At 49.3% G+C, this 25,274-nt stretch overlaps 1 protein-coding gene across 3 annotated transcripts in view; it reads right to left on the reverse strand.

The window, feature by feature from the left end:
- The window catches only part of rhpn2 (rhophilin, Rho GTPase binding protein 2), a 62,462-nt gene extending 37,405 nt beyond the window's left edge, over positions 1 to 25,057 (reverse strand). For all 3 annotated transcript variants that reach the window (XM_029768617.1, XM_029768618.1, XM_029768616.1), the window contains exons 1-2: positions 24,759 to 25,057; positions 13,151 to 13,266 (exon numbers count right to left, since the gene is read on the reverse strand). In XM_029768617.1, coding sequence (XP_029624477.1) covers positions 13,151 to 13,266; positions 24,759 to 24,824 — 182 coding nt within the window. In that variant the 5' untranslated portion in view covers positions 24,825 to 25,057. The remainder of the gene's footprint in view (positions 1 to 13,150; positions 13,267 to 24,758) is intronic.
- Between the last annotated feature and the right edge of the window lie 217 nt (positions 25,058 to 25,274).

Below are 25,274 nucleotides of genomic sequence, written 5' to 3' on the forward strand. Positions count from 1 at the left end.
CATGATAAGGCTGTCCCCTAGCCATCACCCTACATGATAAGGCTGTCCCCTAGCCATCACCCTACACGATAAGGCTGTCCCCTAGCCATCACCCTACACGATAAGGCTGTCCCCTACCCATCACCCTACACGGTAAAGCAGTGATAAGGCTGTCCCCCAGCCATCACCCTACACGGTAAAGCAGTGATAAGGCTGTCCCCTAGCCATCACCCTACATGATAAGGCTGTCCCCTAGCCATCACCCTACACGATAAGGCTGTCCCCTAGCCATCACCCTACACAATAAGGCTGTCCCCTAGCCATCACCCTACACGATAAGGCTGTCCCCTAGCCATCACCCTACACGATAAGGCTGTCCCCTAGCCATCACCCTACACGATAAGGCTGTCCCCTAGCCATCACCCTACACGATAAGGCTGTCCCCTAGCCATCACCCTACACGATAAGGCTGTCCCCTAGCCATCACCCTACACGATAAGGCTGTCCCCCAGCCATCACCCTACACGGTAAAGCAGTGATAAGGCTGTCCCCCAGCCATCACCCTACACGGTAAAGCAGTGATAAGGCTGTCCCCAGCCATCACCCTACATGATAAGGCTGTCCCCAGCCATCACCCTACATGATAAGGTTGTCCCCTAGCCATCACCCTACATGATAAGGCTGTCCCCTAGCCATCACCCTACATGATAAGGCTGTCCCCTAGCCATCACCCTACATGATAAGGCTGTCCCCTAGCCATCACCCTACATGATAAGGCTGTCCCCTAGCCATCACCCTACACGATAAGGCTGTCCCCTAGCCATCACCACAGCTGTCAAAACCCAAACACAAAGTCTCCCACCAAGGAGACGTCTCCATCGTGCTGGTCAGCTGACCTTATAGACCTCTGAGAGACCGGTCTCCAGACAGTCTTTACCCTGGGTGTCTGCTTCACACAACGGGCCTCACAGCTAGCCTGACCTGTCAGTCGGAGAGGACAGACAGCCAATCATCCAGACAGCCAATCATCCAGACAGCCATTCATCCAGACAGCCAGACAGACAGACAGTTTCTCTTACAAGAAGCTGTGAAGACTGCCGCCACCTTGTCTTTCTACATATTTCTTGGCTTACGTACGGAAGAAGGGAAGGACAGACGTACAATTATGAGACTGGCTGTCAGATCTCTAGGGTCACGGGGCACGCTGGGCCTCCCGGGGGTCACGGGGTCACGGGGCCTCCTGGGGTCAAAGGGCACACTGGGCCTGGAGAGAGGACTGGGCTAGTGGGGCCTGACCCAGGAGAGAGGACTGGGCTAGTGGGGCCTGACCCAGGAGAGAGGACTGGGCTAGTGGGACCTGACCCAGGAGAGAGGACTGGGCTAGTGGGACCTGACCCAGGAGAGAGGACTGGGCTAGTGGGGCCTGACCCAGGAGAGAGGACTGGGCTAGAGGGGCCTGAGGCTAGTGGGGCCTGACCCAGGAGAGAGGACTGGGCTAGAGGGGCCTGAGGCTAGTGGGGCCTGACCCAGGAGAGAGGACTGGGCTAGTGGGGCCTGACCCAGGAGAGAGGACTGGGCTAGTGGGGCCTGACCCAGGAGAGAGGACTGGGCTAGTGGGGCCTGACCCAGGAGAGAGGACTGAGGCTAGAGGGGCCTGACCCAGGAGAGAGGACTGGGCTAGTGGGGCCTGACCCAGGAGAGAGGACAGAGGCTAGTGGGGCCTGACCCAGGAGAGAGGACTGGGCTAGTGGGGCCTGACCCAGGAGAGAGGACTGGGCTAGTGGGGCCTGACCCAGGAGAGAGGACAGAGGACTGACTGGAGCCAAGCGAGGTCCATGGGAACTGCTCAGTTGAGGCATAGGCTGAGTCCACAAATGTCAGATGGCACCCTATTCCCTATATAGTGCACTACTTTAGACCATAGCCCTATGGCACCCTATTCCCTATATATAGTGCACTAATTTAGACCAGAGCCCTATGGCACCCTATTCTCTATATATAGTGCACTACTTTAGACCAGAGCCCTATGGCACCCTATTCCCTATATATAGTGCACTACTTTAGACCAGGACCAAATAGGGGGTGTGTGCCATTTGGGACACAGTTAATTGAGGTTTCCTGACCTGGCTCTGATATCGGCCTAGATGGACTCAGGGGAAAGAATTAATCCGGCTCGTCAAACTACGGTTATAATACAGTCACACACCAATACATGGAAACACTTAGACCCCAATGTGTGGTGGAGCCTCAGGCATTCTCCTGAATCTGCACATTTTATATTATGGCATTAAGTTCCATGTATATCGAGGGGTTATGAGAAGGACCTCTTCCAGAGAGGAAGTGAAGGACCCCTGAGGTCAGACTAGATACAGTGAGTCTCAAAAATGGTACCCTATTCACTATATAGTGCACTACTTTACACCAGGGCCCAGGCCAATAGTAGTGCACTATATAGGGAATAGGGTGCCATAGGGCTCTGGCCAACAGTAGTGCACTATGTAGGGAATATGGTGCCATTGGGGACGCATCCATAATGACAGACCCTGACTCCAGTAACTCAGTTCACACAGGAGAGAGGAGAGAGACAGTAAAGAGACAGTAAGAACAGGAGAGAGGAGAGAGACAAGAGACAGTAGAGAGACAAGAGAGAGACAGTAAAGAGACAGGAGAGAGACAAGAGAGAGCCGGTAAAGAGACAGTAGAGAGACAGGAGAGAGACAGTAAAGAGACAGGAGAGAGACAGTAAAGAGACAGTAAAGAGACAGGAGAGAGACAGTAAAGAGACAGGAGAGAGACAGTAAAGAGACAGGAGAGAGACAGTAAAGAGACAGGAGAGAGACAGTAAAGAGACAGTAGAGAGACAGTAAGAACAGGAGACAGTAGAGAGACAGTAGAGAGACAGGAGAGAGACAGGAGAGAGACAGGAGAGAGACAGGAGAGAGACAGTGAGAACAGTAGAGAGACAGTAGAGAGACAGTAGAGAGACAGTAAGAACAGTAGAGAGACAGTAGAGAGACAGTAGAGAGACAGTAGAGAGACAGTAAGAACAGTAGAGCGACAGTAAGAACAGGAGACAGTAGAGAGACAGGAGAGAGACAGGAGAGAGACAGGAGAGAGACAGTGAGAACAGTAGAGAGACAGTGAGAACAGTAGAGAGACAGTAGAGAGACAGTGAGAACAGTAGAGAGAAAGTGAGAACAGTAGAGAGACAGTAGAGAGACAGGAGAGAGACAGGAGAGAGACAGGAGAGAGACAGTAAGAACAGTAGAGAGACAGTAAGAACAGTAGAGAGACAGTAGAGACAGTAAGAACAGTAGAGAGACAGTAGAGAGACAGTAGAGAGACAGTAAGAACAGTAGAGAGACAGTAGAGAGACAGTAAGAACAGTAGAGAGACAGTAATAACAATAGAGAGACAGTAGAGACCAGGGGATTATTATCAAGGAGTGACTCCACATAAATAAACCTGGACAAACCAGTCAGTCTGGTTGGTACACTTCTTTACCTGCTGCAAGGAGAGAGGAGGAACGTAGAACTACTGAAACCCCACAACAGACAGAGAGGCGCCAGGTGAGGGTAGAGGGGGAGGACAGAGAGAGAGAGAACAGAGAGAGAACAGAGAGAGAACAGAGAGAGAGAACAGAGAGAGAGAGAACAGAGAGAACAGAGACAGAGAGAACAGAGACAGAGAGAACAGAGACAGAGAGAACAGAGACAGAGAGAACAGAGACAGAGAGAACAGAGAGAGAGAGAACAGAGAGAGAGAGAACAGAGAGAGACAGAACACAAGAGAGAACACAAGAGAGAACACAAGAGAGAACACAAGAGAGAACACAAGAGAGAACAAGAGACCAGGTGAGGGGAGGACAGAGGAATAAATAAAGGTCACCTTTGTAATTCACCTGCCTCTCTCTCTGCCACTCCCCAGGAGCCAGGAATGCTGTCCCATTCCAGGTGACCAGCCAGGTAGAAAAGACAGGTGGAACATAATCCATCTCTTCAGACCTGCTTATTGTTTTGAAAGTTCAAAGTCCACTACCAAATCAATATAATCATTTACACCATTTAACAGACACTTTTATCCAACGCAACTTACAGTAATGTGTGCATCCATTTTTTTTTTTTTTACATATGGGTGGCCCCAGGAATCAAAACCCACGATCCTGGTATTACAAGCATCATGCTCTACCAACTGATCTCCAGAGAATCACCTGAATCCTCAGGTATACATGTTGGAATAATGCATCTTAACCACTCAAGAAACATAAAAAAGTACCTGAAATTTCAAAACCACAGTCTCTCTGCACCTACTCATTGGTTGTACCCGCTGCGGTGTTGGCAGACACACACACACACACACACACACACACACCCGCTGAGTTAATCTTCTGGCCCCAGTCCTTACTCATTGTGGACTGGGCCAAAGAGGGCTAGCAGTTAGCCTGTAAATACTGGGAGGAATGCAGGGCTCTCTGAAGCCGACAGGCTGCTCCCAGTACAGCCTCATGTAAATCTCAGTACCTTAGATAACACCTAGGTCTAATCAAACAGAGAGACTGGTCCCCCAGGTCAGGGTTCAGACAGAGAGACTGGTCTCCCAGGTCAGGGTTCAGACAGAGAGACTGGTCCCCCAGGTCAGGGTTCAAACAGAGAGACTGGTCTACTGACTGGTCCCCCAGGTCAGGGTTCAAACAGAGAGACTGGTCCCCCAGGTCAGGGTTCAAACAGAGAGACTGGTCCCCCAGGTCAGGGTTCAGACAGAGAAACTGGTCCCCAGGTCAGGGATCAAACAGAGAGACTGGTCTCACAGGTCAGGGTTCAAACTGAGAGACTGGTCCCCCAGGTCAGGGTTCAAACAGAGAGACTGGTCCCCCAGGTCAGGGTTCAGACAGAGAGACTGGTCCCCCAGGTCAGGGTTCAGACAGAGAGACTGGTCCCCCAGGTCAGGGTTCAAACAGAGAGACTGGTCTCCAGGTCAGGGTTCAGCATCCCACATAGATGCAGAAGGTAAACAAGGAAAGAGAGGTCTTACAAGGTACTACTAGATACCTACCAATTCCCCACCACCTACCAATCCCCACCACTAGATACCTACCAATCCCCCCACCACCTACCAAACCCACCGCCACCTACCAATTCCCACCACTAGATACCTACCAATTCCCCACCACCTACCAATCCCCACCACTAGATACCTACCAATCCCCCCACCACCTACCAAACCCCCCGCCACCTACCAATTCCCCACCCCCTACCAATCCCCCACCACTAGATACCTACCAATCCCCCGCCACCTACCAAACCCCCCGCCACCTACCAATCCCCCCACCACCTACCAATCCCCCCACAACCTACCAAACCCACCGCCACCTACCAATCCCCACCACTAGATACCTACCAATCCCCCGCCACCTACCAATCCCCCACCACTAGATACCTACCAATCCCCCCACCTACCAATCCCCCCACCACCTACCAAACCCCCCGCCACCTTCCTATCCCCCCGCCACCTACCAATCCCCCCGCCACCTACCAATCCCCCCGCCACTTACCAATCCCCCCGCCACTAGATACCTAGTCATTCATACTTTCTTTATCCAGAATGCTGAATACCTGTTTCCATATATGTGATTCACTTCACTTTTATACAAAAAAAAGTATATTCATGCACAATCTCTTAATTTGACCTTCACCCCCTGTTCCCTCTCTGTTCCCCCCCCCTCTGTTCCCCCCCCTCTCTGTTCCCCCCCCCTCTCTGTTCCCCCCCCCCCTCTCTGTTCCCCTCTCTAAAATGAGTGTTAATAAACCTCAAAGTAACCCCGGGGTCAGATCCGCAGGCCCACAGGGCTGGATTGACAATTCCTGTGTGTGTAGAAATCAGTAACTAGTTTGACCTTTAACCCCGTCCACTAAAACCAGGGCGGGGGGGGGGGGGGGGGGGGTGACAGACAGAGAGAGAGAGAGAGAGACAGGAGGAAGGAGTGGGCGACAGGTCGACCACCCCCACTTACAGAGCACACCTAGCCTGACAGAAGACGGTCAGGCTGATCCAAGGTACCTCAGTAAGGACTAGACTATAGACTAGACTATTCAGGAGACTGTCAGGCTGATCCAAGGTACCTCAGTAAGGACTAGCCTATAGACTAGACTGTCAGGCTGATCCAAGGTACCTCAGTAAGGACTAGACTATAGACTAGACTGTCAGGCTGATCCAAGGTACCTCCGTAAAGACTAGCCTATAGACTAGACTATTCAGGAGACTGTCAGGCTGATCCAAGGTACCTCAGTAAAGACTAGCCTATAGACTAGACTGTCAGGCTGATCCAAGGCACCTCCGTAAAGACTAGCCTATAGACTAGACTATTCAGGAGACTGTCAGGCTGATCCAAGGTACCTCAGTAAAGACTAGCCTATAGACTAGACTGTCAGGCTGATCCAAGGCACCTCAGTAAGGACTAGACTATTCAGGAGACTGTTAGGCTGATCCAAGGTACCTCAGTAAGGACTAGCCTATAGACTAGACTATTCAGGAGACTGTCAGGCTGATCCATATACTGTACTCCATGTAGTCCAGAAAGTATTTTGAATTAGGTTGAGTTTGATATACGGTGCTGTACGAGAGCATTCCTGTGGGCAAGCCAAGCCTGCAGACATAACGTCCTCTACTGGAATCATATTACAGCCTGTTCATATCAGCTCCTCCTGGCTGCCACAGGCCTCAGCCAAACCACACAACCACAAGGGGAGAGGAGGAGGAGACACCAGTGAGGAGGGGAGAGGAGGAAGAGACACCAGTGAGGAGGGGAGAGGAGGAGGAGGAGAGGGGGAGGAAGAGACAGTGAGGAGGGGAGAGGAGGAGGAGACACCAGTGAGGAGGGGAGAGGAGGAAGAGACACCAGTGAGGAGGGGAGAGGAGGAGGAGGAGAGGAGGAGACACAGTGAGGAGGGGAGAGGAGGAGGAGACACAGTGAGGAGGGGAGAGGAGGAGGGGAGAGGAGGAGACACAGTGAGGAGGGGAGAGGAGGAGGGGGAGGAGGAGACACAGTGAGGAGGGGAGAGGAGGGGGAGGAGGAGACACAGAGAGGAGGAGAGAGGAGGAGGAGAGGAGACACCAGTGAGGAGGGGAGAGAAGGGGAGAGAAGAGGAGGAGACACCAGTGAGGAGGGGAGAGGAGGAGGAGACACCAGTGAGGAGGGGAGAGGAGGAGGAGAGGAGGAGGAGAGAAGGAGACAGTGAGGAGAGGAGGAGAGGGGGGCAGAGGGGGAGGAGGAGGAGAGGGGAGAGAAGGAGAGTGAGCAGGGGAGAAGAGGGGGGCAGAGGGAGAGGAGGAGGAGGAGAGGGGAGAGAAGGAGACAGTGAGGAGGAGGAGGAGAGGGGGCAGAGGCAGAGGGAGGGTGATGGGTAACAAAGCTGCTGTTGACGCCAGAGAGATTTGTCCCACTGTGGCACCATGGCAACGGACAACACACTAAACAGTAGGCCAGGTCACCGGGGCAACCGATTATCCAGGCATCATCATTATCTGTGTTGACTAACCTGGACTGTACACACACAGAAAGAGGCATTCTGGGAAAACACAGAACAGCCTCGCCTCACCACAGATCAAATGCAAAACTTTATTGGCAACCTTGGAGGTTCCAAATCGTATTTCCTGAGGCATACGGACCACTAATGAAGATGACAGGGGGCTCCAGGCCCAGAATCTGATTCAGACAAGAACAGGAGAAACCGCCAGTCCACGGCAGGTCTCCAGGTTTATAAAGGTTAATCTCTTATTTCCAATCCTGGCCCGGGTTGAGCTGGTCATGCACCCTGACCCGGGTTGAGCTGGTCGGGTTGAGCTGGTCGTGCACCCTGGCCCGGGTTGAGCTGGTCGTGTACCCTGGCCCGGGTTGAGCTGGTCGGGTTGAGCTGGTCGTGTACCCTGACCCGGGTTGAGCTTGTCGGGTTGAGCTGGTCGTGTACCCTGGCCCGGGTTGAGCTGGTCGGGTTGAGCTGGTCGTGTACCCTGGCCCGGGTTGATCTGGTCGGGCACCCTGGCCCGGGTTGATCTGGTCGTGTACCCTGGCCCGGGTTGAGCTGGTCGTGTACCCTGGCCCGGGTTGAGCTGGTCGTGTACCCTGGCCCGGGTTGAGCTGGTCGGGTTGAGCTGGTCGTGTACCCTGGCCCGGGTTGAGCTGGTCGTGTACCCTGGCCCGGGTTGAGCTGGGTCTTAATTATCTTGACAGCCATGTGAGGTGTGGCTCATTAGCTCATTGACAGGCCCAGCCAGTCCACCAAAATACCTCACTGTTTTGTTATGAGGTGTTACCTCAGAGCTACATTCATATCACAGAGACGGAAGCTTTCTGTCACAAGGAAAACATCCCAACAGTTCCTCAACCATCAACTTTATGCAAACCAGCGCTCTATACCTGGTTGTCATCACAACGGGACCTCCGGAGAGGACGTCCCCAATCCGCAACGGGACACCCAGAGAGGACGTCCCCAATCCGCAACGGGACAACCGGAGAGGACGTCCCCAATCCGCAACGGGACACCCGGAGAGGACGTCCCCAATCCGCAACGGGACAACCGGAGAGGACGTCCCCAATCCGCAACGGGACACCCGGAGAGGACGTCCCCAATCCGCAACGGGACACCCAGAGAGGACGTCCCCAATCCGCAACGGGACATCCGGAGAGGACATCCCCAAAGGAACATCCAGAGAGGACCGCCCAATCACAACGGGACATCCAGAGAGGACCGCCCAATCACAACGGGACATCCAGAGAGGATCGCCCAATCACAACGGAACATCCAGGAAAACATATTTGCTTCACACTTTCACAGCCATCTTTCAAAAAAAAAAAAGTCTCAGTCGACTGTAAGAAATGAGTCTACGACCACGTGTCACCTATGTTATAACACATGTCACCTAGTCCATGTCAACAATGTTATAACACATGTCACCTAGTCCATGTCAACAATGTTATAACACATGTCACCTAGTCCATGTCAACAATGTTATAACAGGTCACCTAGTCCATGTCAACTATGTTATAACACATCATCTAGTCCATGTCAACTATGTTATAACACGTCACCTAGTCCATGTCAACAATGTTATAACATGTCACCTAGTCCATGTCAACTATGTTATAACATGTCACCTAGTCCATGTCAACTATGTTATAACATGTCACCTACAACATGTCATCTAGTCCATGTCAAATGTTATAACAGGTCACCTAGCTAACATTGGAATCTAGACCATAAACTTAGCAACACACACAAACATGCACTGCCAAAACAAGGCTTCTTCCACCTTCTGGTTTGGAGTATTTTAACAAGGCTGGGTGGCTGATGACTTCAAGGTCTTTGCTGTGTGAACACAAAAAAAAGATAGGAAAAACTCCCTAGAAAGGCGGGAAAAACTCCCTAGAAAGGCAGGAACATACATCTGCATTACTTGATGATTTGATGATGCATGGGGAAACTAGAGAAGCCAGAAGAGGACTGGCCACCCCTCATAGCCTGGTTCCTCTCTAGGTTTCTTCCTAGGTTCTGGCCTTTCTAGGGAGTTTTTCCTAGCCACCCCTCATAGCCTGGTTCCTCTCTAGGTTTCTTCCTAGGTTCTGGCCTTTCTAGGGTAGGTTTTCCTAGCCACCGTGCTTCTACACCTGCATTGCTTGCTGTTTGGGGGGTTTTAGGCTGGGTTTCTGTACACCACTTTGAGATATCAACTGATGTAAGAAGGGCTTTATAAATACATTTGATTGATTGGCTGCCAACACTCTGTTCAGGAAGTGTTATTATTAAGTAACGTCGGCAAGAAAACATTTGACATTTCTACCGGTGTTTCTGAGCTATGAGGAATGTTTTGTCTTCGAGTCACTGTTTGATCTCAAGCAGCATTCCGACAGTAGAGACTGTGGTGACAGACAGAGGGATGAGACAGACAGACAGAGGGATGACAGAGAGGAGGACTGAAACCCTTCAACAACAACATGTCCCTATCCTCTACATATTCAGGCCCCCTGCTGAACGGACTAAGGCTACTACGGTAATTACTCTAAGGTTACTACCGTAATAACTTGAATAGTTGTTCACAACATCTGGAGACCTCTGCATGGATGGGTTGGATGCTGGGGCAGTGACTGACTTACCGAACAGGGCCTGTTCTGCTGGAATGGAGACTGCTGTGTGTGTGTGTGTGTGTGAGAGAGACTGTGTGTGTGTGTGTGTGAGAGAGACTGTGTGTGTGTGTGTGAGAGAGACTGTGTGTGTGTGTGTGTGTGTGTGTGTGTGTGTGAGAGAGACTGTGTGTGTGTGTGTGTGTGTGTGTGTGTGTGTGAGAGAGACACTGTGTGTGTGTGTGTGTGTGAGAGAGAGAGAGAGACTGTGTGAGAGTGTGTGTGTCTTCCTGTTAGTGTACGTGTGTGAGACTGTGTGTGTGAGTGTGTGTATATGAGACTGTGTGTGTGTGTGTGTGTGTGTGGTGTGTGTGGTGTGTGTGTATGAGACTGTGTGTGTGTGTGTGTGTGTATGAGACTGTGTGTGTGTGTGTGTGTGTGTATATGAGACTGTGTGTGTGTGTGTGTGTGTGTGTGTATATGAGACTGTGTGTGTGTGTGTGTGTGTGTGTGTGTGTGTGTATATGAGACTGTGTGTGTGTGTGTGTGTGTATATGAGACTGTGTGTGTGTGTGTGTGTGTGTGTGTATGAGACTGTGTGTGTGTGTGTGTGTGTGTGTATGAGACTGTGTGTGTGTGTGTGTGTGTGTGTGTATGAGACTGTGTATGAGAGTGTGTGTGTGTGTGTGTGTGTATGAGACTGTGTGTATGAGACTGTGTGTGTGTGTGTGTGTGTATGAGACTGTGTGTGTGTGTGTGTGTGTGTGTATATGAGACTGTGTGTGTGTGTGTGTGTGTGTGTGTGTATATGAGACTGTGTGTGTGTGTGTGTGTGTGTGTGTGTATATGAGACTGTGTGTGTGTGTGTGTGTGTGTGTGTGTATATGAGACTGTGTGTGTGTGTGTGTGTGTGTGTGTGTGTGTGTATATGAGACTGTGTGTGTGTGTGTGTGTGTATATGAGACTGTGTGTGTGTGTGTGTGTGTGTATGAGACTGTGTGTGTGTGTGTGTGTGTGTATGAGACTGTGTGTGTGTGTGTGTGTGTGTATGAGACTGTGTGTGTGTGTGTGTGTGTGTGTATGACTGGTGTGTGTGTGTGGGTGTGTGTATGAGACTGTGTGTGTGTGTGTGTGTGTGTGTATGAGACTGTGTGTGTGTGTGTGTGGGTGTGTGTGTGTGTGTGTGTGTGTATGAGACTGTGTGTATGAGACTGTGTGTGTGTGTGTGTGTGTATGAGACTGTGTGTGTGTGTGTGTATGAGACTGTGTGTATGAGACTGTGTGTGTGTGTGTGTGTATGAGACTGTGTGTGTGTGTGTGTGTGTGTATATGAGACTGTGTGTGTGTGTGTGTGTGTGTGTGTATATGAGACTGTGTGTGTGTGTGTGTGTGTATGAGACTGTGTGTGTGTGTGTGTGTGTATGAGACTGTGTGTGTGTGTGTGTGTGTATGAGACTGTGTGTGTGTGTGTGTGTGTATGAGACTGTGTGTGTGTGTGTGTGTGTGTATATGAGACTGTGTGTGTGTGTGTGTGTGTGTATGAGACTGTGTGTGTGTGTGTGTATGAGACTGTGTGTATGAGACTGTGTGTGTGTGTGTGTGTATGTGTGTGTGTGTGTGTATATGAGACTGTGTGTGTGTGTGTGTGTGTGTATATGAGACTGTGTGTGTGTGTGTGTGTATATGAGACTGTGTGTGTGTGTGTGTGTGTGTGTATGAGACTGTGTGTGTGTGTGTGTGTGTGTGTATGAGACTGTGTGTGTGTGTGTGTGTGTGTGTATATGAGACTGTGTGTGTGTGTGTGTGTGTGTGTATGAGACTGTGTGTGGTGTGTGTGTGTGTGTGTGTGTATGAGACTGTGTGTGTGTGTGTGTGTGTGTGTATGAGACTGTGTGTGTGTGTGTGTGTGTGTGTATGAGACTGTGTGTGTGTGTGTGAGACCTGTGGTGTGTGTGTGTGTGTGTGTATGAGACTGTGTGTGTGTGTGTGTGTGTGTGTATGAGACTGTGTGTGTGTGTGTGTGTGTGTGTATATGAGACTGTGTGTGTGTGTGTGTGTGTGTGTGTGTATGAGACTGTGGTGTGTGTGTGTGTGTGTGTGTGTATGAGACTGGTGTGGTGTGTGTGTGTGTGTGTGTGTGTGTGTGTGTGTGTGTGTGTGTGTGTGTATGAGACTGTGTGTGTGTGTGTGTGTGTGTGTGTGTGTGTGTGTATATGAGACTGTGTGTGTGTGTGTGTGTGTGTGTGTGTGTGTGTATGAGACTGTGTGTGTGTGTGTGTGTATGAGACTGTGTGTATGAGACTGTGTGTGTGTGTGTGTATGAGACTGTGTGTGTGTGTGTGTGTGTGTGTGTGTATGAGACTGTGTGTGTGTGTGTGTGTGTGTGTGTGTGTGTATATGAGACTGTGTGTGTGTATATGAGACTGTGTGTGTGTGTGTGTGTGTGTATGAGACTGTGTGTGTGTGTGTGTGTGTGTGTGTGTGTGTATGAGACTGTGTGTGTGTGTGTGTGTGTGTGTGTATGAGACTGTGTGTATGAGACTGTGTGTGTGTGTGTGTGTGTGTATGAGACTGTGTGTGTGTGTGTGTATGAGACTGTGTGTGTGTGTGTATATGAGACTGTGTGTGTGGTGGTGTGTATATGAGACTGTGTGTGTGTGTGTGTGTGTGTGTATATGAGACTGTGTGTGTGTGTGTGTGTGTATGAGACTGTGTGTGTGTGTGTGTGTGTGTGTGTGTATGAGACTGTGTGTGTGTGTGTGTGTGTGTGTGTATGAGACTGTGTGTGTGTGTGTGTGTATGAGACTGTCTGTGTGTGTGTGTGTATGAGACTGTGTGTGTGTGTGTGTGTATGAGACTGTGTGTGTGTGTGTGTATGAGACTGTGTGTGTGTGTGTGTGTATGAGACTGTGTGTGTGTGTGTGTGTGTATGAGACTGTGTGTGTGTGTGTGTGTATGAGACTGTGTGTGTGTGTGTGTATGAGACTGTGTGTGTGTGTGTGTGTATGAGACTGTGTGTGTGTGTGTGTGTGTGTGTGTGTGTGTGTGTGTGTGTACCTCAGTAAGTTCTCTGCTCCAGCTCTCATCCTCATCTGTCTGATGATCTGTTGGTTGATACTGGCCCTCTCATTCTGCAGCTTGGAGCGGCCCGTCAGCGCTAGAGGATTACATCCCTACAGGACAGACAGGAAGAGAACAGTCTGTCAGGGATAGAGGATTACATCCCTACAGGACAGACAGACAGGAAGAGAACAGTCTGTCAGGGATAGAGGATTACATCCCTACAGGACAGACAGACAGGAAGAGAACAGTCTGTCAGGGATAGAGGATTACATCCCTACAGGACAGACAGGAAGAGAACAGTCTGTCAGGGATAGAGGATTACATCCCTACAGGACAGACAGGAAGAGAGACTGTTAGCGTCTGTACTCAGAGACTGGACTAGTGTCATGAGGCAGGGTTAGTCAGGGTTAGAGACCTTGTTGACTGTACTGTTCATGGGATAAAATATAAAAACCCAGAAAAGGCGTTCAGGGAGTTGTGCTGGATAGGTGACCAGGTCAATCTGACGTCGAGGACGTTAGATGTCTCGGTGACGAACCCAGAACCTCACAACAAGCTGTAATTAAGGACAACGCAGACAGTCCCCATGTTCTTCTGCCCCCTCTGTACTTAAAACCCATGGACTTCACACCTAACTACCTGTTCTGGTGTCAGAGAAACAGGCTGCCAGACCTAACAGAGAAACAGGCTGCCAGACCTAACAGAGAAACAGGCTGCCAGACCTAACAGAGAAACAGGCTACCAGACCTAACAGAGAAACAGGCTGCCAGACCTAACAGAGAAACAGGCTGCCAGACCTAACAGAGAAACAGGCTGCCAGACCTAACAGAGAAACAGGCTGCCAGACCTAACAGAGAAACAGGCTGCCAGACCTAACAGAGAAACAGGCTACCAGACCTAACAGAGAAACAGGCTACCAGACCTAACAGAGAAACAGGCTGCCAGACCAAACAGAGAAACAGGCTGCCAGACCAAACAGAGAAACAGGCTGCCAGACCTAACAGAGAAACAGGCTACCAGACCTAACAGAGAAACAGGCTACCAGACCTAACAGAGAAACAGGCTACCAGACCTAACAGAGAAACAGGCTACTAGACCTAACAGAGAAACAGGCTGCCAGACCTAACAGAAAAACAGGCTGCCAGACCTAACAGAGAAACAGGCTACCAGACCTAACAGAGAAACAGGCTGCCAGACCTAACAGAGAAACAGGCTGCCAGACCTAACAGAGAAACAGGCTACCAGACCTAACAGAAAAACAGGCTGCCAGACCTAACAGAAAAACAGGCTGCCAGACCTAACAGAGAAACAGGCTACCAGACCTAACAGAGAAACAGGGTGCCAGACCTAACAGAGAAACAGGCTGCCAGACCTAACAGAGAAACAGCCTGCCAGACCTAACTATGTCAACACACACAGAGAGAGAGAGATAAGGACACATGACTCATACAAATGAATGTAAATGTTACCGGAGGTGAACAGTCAGTCAGTCTCCTCCGCGGTTAGTTCCTGTTGTTCCTAAGCCAGTAGCAGATCTGACAGCGTGATAGAGGTGTGTCTTGTACACTGTGTCAAACACATACAGCAGGACGGATAGAAACTGGTCCGCTTAGCAACACACAGTCGCTAAAACCGTTGTGACGACGCTTAAACAGAAACATTAAACCCCAGAACGAAATCAACGAACACTACATCAGAAGGGAGGGGACTGACGGGGCTCGACCCGATGACAACACGCTGATGCTAATGCTAATGCTAATACGGCATCAATACCAGTTTATTACAGTCATTCATGACGATGTCATGATAATAATATTTATGGCCACATTAGACCATCAAAAGAAAGCTGTAACTTCCATCACAATACCCAGGCCAGGAAGCTGTATCCTCCATCACAATACCCAGGGCAGGAAGCTGTATCCTCCATCACAATACCCAGGCCAGGAAGCTGTAACCTCCATCACAATACCCCGGCCAGGAAGCTGTAACCTCCATCACAATACCCCGGCCAGGAAGCTGTAACCTCCATCACAATACCCAGGCCAGGAAGCTGTAACCTCCATCACAATACCCAGGCAGGAAGCTGTATCCTCCATCACAATACCCAGGCCAGGAAGCTGTATCCTCCATCACAATACCCAGGCCAGGAAGCTGTATCCTCCATCACAATACCCAGGCCAGGAAGCTGTAACCTCCATCACAATACCCAGGCCAGGAAGCTGTAACCTCCATCACAATACCCAGGCCAGGAAGCTGTAACCTCCATCACAATACCCAGGCCAGGACTGTGTGTTTTTAAGGTGTCGTTGTCCAAGGAAACCCCTGCAAGTAAGATATAAGCTGTTATAAACTCTTGCATCCCAAATAGCACCCCATTCCCTACACAGTGCACTACTGGCACCCTATTCCCTACACAGTGCACTACTGGCACCCTATTCCCTACACAGAGCACTACTGGCACCCTATTCCCTACATAGAGCACTACTGGCACCCTATTCCCTACACAGAGCACTACTGGCACCCTATTCCCTACACAGAGCACTACTGGCACCCTATTCCCTACACAGAGCACTACTGGCACCCTATTCCCTACACAGAGCACTACTGGCACCCTATTCCCTACATAGTGCACTACTTCCCTGTGGGTTCCGTTGAAAAACATGGTCCAGTCAGGAACCAGTGTGGCAGGAAGTACAGCTCTGATCCACACAGAGAGATTAGCACATTCCTCTAGCTAGCATCAACGCTCTCGGAGGGAAAACCGAAACCTGAGTCACCTGACCAGGTGGACTCACTGCTCTTCCTCCTCCTCCTCTTCACTAAAGGAGGGTCATGTGATCTGTCTCTTGACTAAATGAGGGACGTCACCTGTCTCTTGACTAAAGGACACAGAGGGACATGTCACCTGTCTCTTGACTAAAGGACCCTGAGAGACATGTGATCTGTCTCTTGACTAAAGGCATCTCTGTCACAGACAACATTCTGTCTTCTACGGTCCTAGAGCCTATAGGCTGTTATCCAATCCCACTGAAACCCCAAATCCTGACTCCTCTCTCGCATTAAAATCCTACCTTTATTCTGTAACCCATAGGCAGCATTATAAAAGCACATGTAGCCTACACATGTCAAAATACCTCTAGAATATTCCCCCCGCTGTCTCGTACTGCTGCCTCGTACTCGTACTGCTGCCTCGTACTGCTGCCCCGTACTGCTGCCCATGTAGAGTTTAGGGTAGAGAACGTGTGATCAACGGTATGAGAGATATGAATACAGTTGGTCTACGTTAAGATACCTTGATATTTAAAAAAAATATTTCTATTCTTCATTTCCCCGTTAGTTCACGAGCTGATCGGCTAGTTTTATAAAACTCCTCAAGTCCGTTTAGCCAAATACAGGAGATATTTCGGGTCTTTGCGGTGAAGGAGGTTATCTAGCGAGCTCATTTGACTTTAGTTTGACTGCCGTTACAAAAGTTTTGTATGATGATTCGACAAGGCTATATTCGGAGTGTGCAGCCAAGCCGACAAGGGGGCACCGCGGGACCCTCTTACTTGGGGAGAACCCTGGCGTAGTGACCAGATATTGGTTTTAAACCCTTTAAAAAAAATGGACACTTCTGGGGAAAATACAGCAACAAAAAAAATCAGAAGTCTCTTGAAACTAGGTAGATTTGGGGGGAAAATATGAATCCCTAGTCCCAAGGATGCTTCCTGATTGGTCCTTTAGATACTGCAGCCGGCTGAAATCCATTTAGTCAAATCTGAATCTAAGTTACAGTAGAGAACCAGCATGCCGTAGGGATCGATTTATGTCCCGAACCTTCCAGAGTCCTATTAAAAACAGCCCAGAACGGAAACAGCCCACAACGGAAACAGCCCACAACGGAAACAGCCCACAACGGAAACAGCCCACAACGGAAACAGCCCACAACGGAAACAGCCCACAACGGAAACAGCCCACAACGGAAACAGCCCACAACAGAAAAAGCCCACAACGGAAAAAGCCCACAACGGAAACAGCCCACAACGGAAACAGCCCACAACGGAAACAGCCCAAGTTAATCCCAAAGCGTCTCAGAATAGAAGTGCTGATGTAGGATCAGCCCCCCCCCTTTTATTAATTATTATTTAACAGGCTAAACTGATTCTAGAACAGCACAGCTATACTGAGAGGCGCTTTGTGAAAACAGGCCCAGAACAGAGTCCTATTAGTGTGTTCATTAGTAACGGAGCTCAGCCTGGGACAAAGACTCTCAGTCTCCCTCAGCCCTGTTCATCTAGTCTGGTCCAACAGACTGGGACAAAGACTCTCAGTCTCTCTCAGTCAGCTAGTCTGGTCCAACAGACTGGGACAAAGACTCTCAGTCTCTCTCAGTCCTGTTCATCCAGTCTGGACCAACAGTATGGAACAAAGACTCTCAGCCCTGTTCATCTAGTCAGCCTGGGACAAAGACTCTCAGTCTCTCTCAGCCCTGTTCATTCAGTCTGGACCAACAGACTAGGACAAAGACTCTCAGCCCTGTTCATCTAGTCTGGACCAACCTGGGACAAAGACTCTCAGCCCTGTTCATCCGGTCTGGACCAACAGACTAGGACAAAGACTCTGTCTCTCTCAGCCCTGTTCATCCAGTCTGAACCAACAGACTAGGAGGACTGTGTCTGCTGGCCAGGCCACTAACAAGCTCCCAATAACAAGCCCCAAGTTATGACTGCATCCCAATTAGCACCCGACATAGTGTACTACTTTGACCGAGGCCCTATGGGCCCGGAGGACTGGGGGGGGGGGGTCCAATTGGGACACCGACACAGTAAAAATCAGGGAACAGTTGAGTTAGCTGCCTCTCGTGTCTTTGGACAGGCTACTGAAGAGACCCTCTCCACTGAGACAAACCCATTCAGAATGAGGGACGGCAGTGTTGTGTAACGTTAAAATAAAACGAACATGAATTTAGAGAGAGAGACGGTTCATCATGATAAACATCTCTAAAACGTTATAGAAAAAAAAAACTGTCCAAATTGACAGAAGGCTAGAAATAAAAGGTGAAAGTTCACCCTCATTCATGGTTGAGTTCTTTCTGCAGAATCACAATAGAATGCAGCCATCCCGAACCTCAAACAGGGTTAAACCATCCATGATTAAAAGGGAAGGAGTCATTCTTAAAGGGACGGTTCAGTGTTATTTTGCAGTAGTAGTAACCCCACACTGGGGCTTTTTACTGCATTTCCTCTGACATTGTCCAGGCAGACTGCAGAGGCAGGCAGCAGTCTGAGGTTGTATACCAAAACGGCACCCTATTCCCTATATAGTGCACTACTTTAGACCAGAGCCCTATGGCACCCTATTCCCTATATAGTGCACTACTTTAGACCAGAGCCCTATGGAACCCTATTCCCTATATAGTGCACTACTTTAGACCAGAGCCCTATGGAACCCTATTCCCTATATAGTGCACTACTTTAGACCAGAGCCCTATGGCACCCTATTCCCTATATAGTGCACTACTTTAGACCAGGGCTATGTAGGGAATAGGGTGCCATTTGGGACACAGCCCCAGCCTCTCTTTCTCTGGGCCAGGGCATGTTGTCAATTTGTGGGTTGGGGACTGGGACAGTCTTGGGCTGATTCTACGTCAATGGTATCTGGCTGCTGTCGCACTGGGGGACAAACGTCCCTACCGCCTGGGGGGGACGGACAAACGTCCCTATCGCCGGGGGGGGACGACAAACGGCCCAACTGCCTGGGGAGGGGGGGGGGACAAACGTCCCTACCGCCTGGGGGGGGGGGGGAGGGGGGGCGACAAACACCCCTACCGCCTGGGGGGGGGGGGGGGGGGGGGGGGGGCGACCAGCTCAGGGAAACAGCAGAGGTTTGGGAACCCGGCCTGAAACCACGTTACCATGGCAATCTCACAGGATTATCTGGCAGACCAGGAGTTGAGCGGAGAGTCTGTGGAGCATTTAGTTAGAGCAGCATAGTAAATCACTGAGCTCATTCTCACCAAGCAGAGAAGACCGAGACAGAGAGACGAGACAGAGAGACAGAGAGAGACAGGAGAGACGAGAGACAAGAGACACAGAAAAAAGGGCCTATGCTCCACTTAACTGAAAACTCCATTTCCACCAGCGCCAAAACACTGTTTCCAAATCACAAATCTGGTTTAAAACATGACCAAATCACCAGTACACTCCTGTATGTCTTATTGCCCTGTGGTTTCCTGAATGTGCAACCCTCTTCAGACAGAGACCGAGCTTTGGCTTGGGAAGCCGGCTTACAGGAGTGGGAAAGGTTGTTGTGGTGTGTGAAGACACTATGGAAAAACTCAAAATCAGTGTTCCATGAAATATACTGTTGCGTTCTACACGAGAGAGAAAGAGCCAGAGAGAGAGAGAGACAGAGACAGAGAGAGACAGAGACAGAGAGAGACAGAGACAGAGAGAGACAGAGACAGAGAGAGACAGAGACAGAGACAGAGAGAGACAGAGACAGAGACAGAGACAGAGACAGAGACAGAGACAGAGACAGAGACAGAGACAGAGACAGAGACAGAGACAGAGAGAGCCAGAGAGAGAGAGCCAGAGAGAGAGAGCCAGAGAGAGAGAGCCAGAGAGAGAGAGCCAGAGAGAGAGAGCCAGAGAGAGAGAGCCAGAGAGAGAGAGCCAGAGAGAGAGAGCCAGAGAGAGAGAGCCAGAGAGAGAGAGCCAGAGAGAGACCAAGCGAGCGAGAGAGACCAAGCGAGCGAGAGAGACCAAGCGAGCGAGAGAGACCAAGCGAGCGAGAGAGACCAAGCGAGCGAGAGAGAGCCAGAGAGAGAGAGCCAGAGAGAGAGAGCCAGAGAGAGAGAGCCAGAGAGAGAGAGCCAGAGAGAGAGAGAGACCAAGCGAGCGAGACAGAGCCAGAGAGAGAGAGCCAGAGAGAGAGAGCCAGAGAGAGAGAGCCAGAGAGAGAGAGCCAGAGAGAGAGAGCCAGAGAGAGAGAGCCAGAGAGAGAGAGCCAGAGAGAGAGAGCCAGAGAGAGAGAGCCAGAGAGAGAGAGCCAGAGAGAGACTGAGCCAGAGAGAGACTGAGCCAGAGAGAGACTGAGCCAGAGAGAGACTGAGCGAGCGAGAGCCAGAGAGAGACTGAGCGAGCGAGAGAGAGCCAGAGAGACAGAGAGACAGAAAGAGAGATATAGAGAGAGAGATATATAGAGAGAGAGATATATATATATATAGAGAGAGAGAGAGAGAGAGAGAGAGAGAGAGAGAGATATAGAAAAGGAGAGAGAGATCTAACTCCCACCCTCTCCCTTGATCATCAGACTCATAACAGAGCATTAATAGAGAAAGGAAGTCTCCTACAAAGCCTAAAGCCAGAGTCTCTTCACAGGGAGATCAGGGCAGCTTGACTACAACAAAGACCCCTTTCAACCCCCCTTTCAAACCCCTAACCCCTTTCAACCCCCCTTTCAAACCCCTAACCCCTTTCAACCCCCCTTAACAACCCCCCTAACCCCCCTTTCAACCCCCCTAACACTCCCCCCTTTCAACCCCCCTTTCAACACCTTTTAACCCCTAACCCCCCTTCAACCCCCCTAACACTCCCCCCTTTCAACCCCCCTAACACTCCCCCCTTTCAACCCCCCTAACAACACCTTTTAACCCCTAACCCCCCTTTCAACCCCCCTTTCAACCCCCCTTTCAACCCCCCTAACACTCCCCCCTTTCAACCCCCCTAACAACACCTTTTAACCCCTAACCCCCCTTTCAACCCCCCTTTCAAACCCCCTTTCAACCCCCCTAACACTCCCCCCTTTCAAACCCCTAACAACACCTTTTAACCCCTAACCCCCCTTTCAACCCCCCTTTCAACCCCCCTTTCAACCCCCCTAACACTCCCCCCTTTCAACCCCCCTAACAACACCTTTTAACCCCTAACCCCCTTTCAACCCCCCTAACACTCCCCCCTTTCAACCCCCCTAACAACACCTTTTAACCCCTAACCCCCCTTTCAACCCCCCTTTCAAACCCCCTTTCAACCCCCCTAACACTCCCCCCTTTCAAACCCCTAACAACACCTTTTAACCCCTAACCCCCCTTTCAACCCCCCTTTCAACCCCCCTTTCAACACCTTTTAACCCCTAACCCCCTTTCAACCCCCCTAACACTCCCCCCTTTTCAACCCCCCTAACACTCCCCCCTTTCAACCCCCTAACCATTTAATCTCCGTACTAACTAGAGGTTGTTGCACTGAGAAAAACAAGCCTCCGCCCGGGCGGATACACAGATATGTGACGGCACTGGTTTATCCTGTGAGAACGGTGACAGCCAGAGTCAACATGGTTACGACACGGTGGAGCCACATGACACCCTATGGGTCCCGGTCAAAAGTAGTGTACAGTCTTACATAGGGAATAGGGTGCTATTTGGGACATAATTCACTAGTCTGTTGTTGAGTAATGGTTATCTTCCTCCATAGATAAAAGGTTTAAAACGGGACGCAGTAAATATTGACATGTACTGCAACTATCTTATGACTTTGACCTTTGGTCTCCCGAGTGGCGCAGCGGTCTAAAAGGCACTGCATCTCAGTGCGAGAGGCGTCACTACAGACACCCTGGTTCGAATCCAGGCTGTATCACAGCCGGACTGTGATTGGGAGTCCCATAGGGTGGCGAACAATTTGGCCCAGTGTCGTCCGAGTTTGGCCCGGGGGTTAGGCCGTCATTGTAAATAAGAATTTGTTCTTAACTGACTTGCCCAGATAAATAAAGGTTAAATAAAGGTTTAATAAAGGTTAAATAAATAAATAAAAAAGTTACTTTTGAATTTTTTAGACAAATAAAATGTGAAAGACAAACCAGACAATCTGTAGAAATGGTTTTTATGGTGATCTATTTAAAAAGGCTATACCCTGGGCTTTTATGGATATCTATTATATAATTGAAGAGTCAACATTTTTAACCACATCCTGTTTGACCAGAAACTAAACCATTTTTCTACAGAAACTTCCAGAAATCCCAGATTCAATCCCCCAGTGAAACTACGTCTCTGAAGAATAACTCAGGTTTCATAACAGGTCTTTCATGGGGCTGTGTCCCAAATGGCCCCTAATTCCCTATAGTGCACTACTTTAGACCAGGGCCCCTATAGTGTACTACTTTAGACCAGGGCCCCTATAGTGCACTACTTTAGACCAGGGCCCCTATAGTGCACTACTTTAGACCAGGGCCCCTATAGTGTACTACTTTAGACCAGGGCCCCTATAGTGCACTACTTTAGACCAGGGCCCCTATAGTGCACTACTTTAGACCAGGGCCCCTATAGTGTACTACTTTAGACCAGGGCCCCTATAGTGTACTACTTTATTGTATTTACTTCGCCACCATGGCCTTTTTATTGCCTTTACCTCCCTTATCTCACCTCATTTGCTCACATTGTATATAGACTTATTTTTCTATTGTATTATTGACTGTATGTTTGTTTTACTCCATGTGTAACTCTGTGTTGTTGTATGTTGTCGTACTGCTTTGCTTTATCTTGGCCAGGTCGCAATTGTAAATGAGAACTTGTTCTCAACTTGCCTACCTGGTTAAATAAAGGTGAAATAAATAAAATAAATAACACTTTAGACCAGGGCCCATAGCAGATATGATGCCATTTGACCAGGGCCCATAGGAGAATAGTGTACCATTTTCACCAGGGCCCATAGGAGAATAGTGTACCATTTTCACCAGGGCCCATAGGAGAATAGTGTACCATTTTCACCAGGGCCCATAGGAGAATAGTGTACCATTTGACCAGGGCCCATAGTGTACCATTTGACCAGGGCCCATAGGAGAATAGTGTACCATTTGACCAGGGCCCATAGGAGAATAGTGTAGCATTTTCACCAGGGCCCATAGGAGAATAGTGTACCATTTTCACCAGGGCCCATAGGAGAATAGTGTACCATTTTCACCAGGGCCCATAGGAGAATAGTGTACCATTTTCACCAGGGCCCATAGGAGAATAGTGTACCATTTTCACCAGGGCCCATAGGAGAATAGTGTACCATTTCGACCAGGGCCCATAGGAGAATAGTGTACCATTTGGGCCTAATGTAAAAAGGAATGTTATGGGGGGCAACGACCGATGCCTGGCTGGAATTCATCCTCTATAACTCTGTCAGCTCGCTAGAAGACGCCGACCCTACCGGAGGAAATAACCTCGATACAGGGATGGGACACGCCCCTGTACTCCAAACGTTACCTTTAGGAAAGGGGAGGGGAGATACCTAGTCAGCTGTACAACTGAATGCCTTCAACCTCAAAATGGGTCTTCTGCATTTAACACAACCCCCTCTAAATCAGATAGGTTGAGTGGCTATCGACGTCGTCGGCACCCTGGGAGCAGTCTCTCCGACCCTCGCCGGCTATCTCTCCGACCCTCGCCGGCTATCTCTCCGACCCTCGCCGGCTATCTCTCCGACCCTCGCCGGCTATCTCTCCAACCCTCGCCGGCTATCTCTCCAACCGCTATCTATCTCTCCAACCCTCACTAGCTTGTTATCCAGGGGCATGTTCCACAGAAAAGACACACACACACACACCACAGACAGGAGCACTAACACACACACACACACACACAGGAGCACAAACACACCACAGACCCACAGGCAGGCAGGAAGGAGCACACACACCTCAGCAGATAAAAGCATTCCATAAATACCTGATAATGTATTCACAGTAGGTTGTAAGATATAGGTCCATTAGGCTGGCCACTATCTCTCTCTCACACACACACACACACACACACACACACGTCCAATACTCCCTAATGGTTTCTTTCTTGTAAGCAAAACAATGGGACATAACATTTACATCCTTTCATCCTGGTCCCGTCTTTAAAATGGACCAAGTGATCAGCTGATCATCCACAGATTGAAGAAGAAGGAAATAAATTCCACAAATTAACTTAACAAGGCACACCTGTGAATTGAAATGCATTCCAGGTGACTACCTCATGAAGCTGGTTGAGAGAATGCAAAGATTGCACGAAGCTGTCATCAAGGCAAAGGGTGGGGCTATTTGAAGAATCTCAAATATAAAATATATTTTGATTTAACACTTTTTTGGGGTTACTACATGATTCCATGTGTGTTCTTTCATAGTTTTGATGTCTTCACAATTATTTTTACAATGTAGAAAATATGTATAAAATAAAGAAAAACCTTTCTAAGACGTTTGACCGGTAGCGGATATCACCAGAAGATCTTTGACAACCCAACTGCCTGCGGCCAATGACATTAAATGGTCACTGCCACACCTGACAATCAGTCAAACACCCATTAAAAACCGCAGATAGCGTTATCGGATTAAAATAAAACAGAGTATAAACCACTAATCAAACAGGTAGTACGTCAGACATCAACACTGGTTGCTTTGCTAGAGATGAAATCCATCCACTAGGCCGCGATTCATTTCAGTGAAAGCAGAGACACTGCGTTTATAAAAACAGACAAGAAAGAGTCCATTTATAAGTCAACGGGTTTGTAACACATTAATCGTTATGAACGTCATCTTGCGTAACTGCGCTGTGATCTTTTATCATAAAAACTTTTAAAACAAAAAAAAAAAAATCACTCACCTTTTTAAAATATCCATTCTGACCCGCTCGGTCCTTGATTCCGTTGGTCATTATTGTATCCGTCATTTTGAACTTTTTTTTAAAACGCAGCCCAGGAAAAAGCTACGGTGAAAGTTAAATATCGTTGTGAGCCTGTTATTTAACAGGTGCGCTTTTCCCCCGCAGCTACTATTACAATCAGTCACTGGTTCCGTCTCTCGTCTATTCGTTATGTGACATCACTCTACCAGACAGTCGCTATTCTCCACGCAGCTCAACTATAAACCCCGCCCCTCCCGAGAGTGTGACGGTAGCGGATCGCAGCACAAACAAAACGGTCGGTTATCGGTATCTTTAGTTTCAGTGTGTTGTTTTTTTTTTTTTGTAGGTAAGGAGGGGCTCCAAATCGCTCCTCTTGAGTATTTGCGTAATAGGCGTAGCCCTCTCTCTGTCCAGGAACCTGCTTTATGGTTGTACGTGGAAGGATCCTTTGCCTAAAGATAATGTTTTATGATACAGAAGTATGCAAGAAAACAC

The sequence above is a fragment of the Salmo trutta genome, chromosome 12 (assembly GCF_901001165.1).
Source record: "Salmo trutta chromosome 12, fSalTru1.1, whole genome shotgun sequence".
NCBI lineage: Eukaryota > Metazoa > Chordata > Actinopteri > Salmoniformes > Salmonidae > Salmo > Salmo trutta.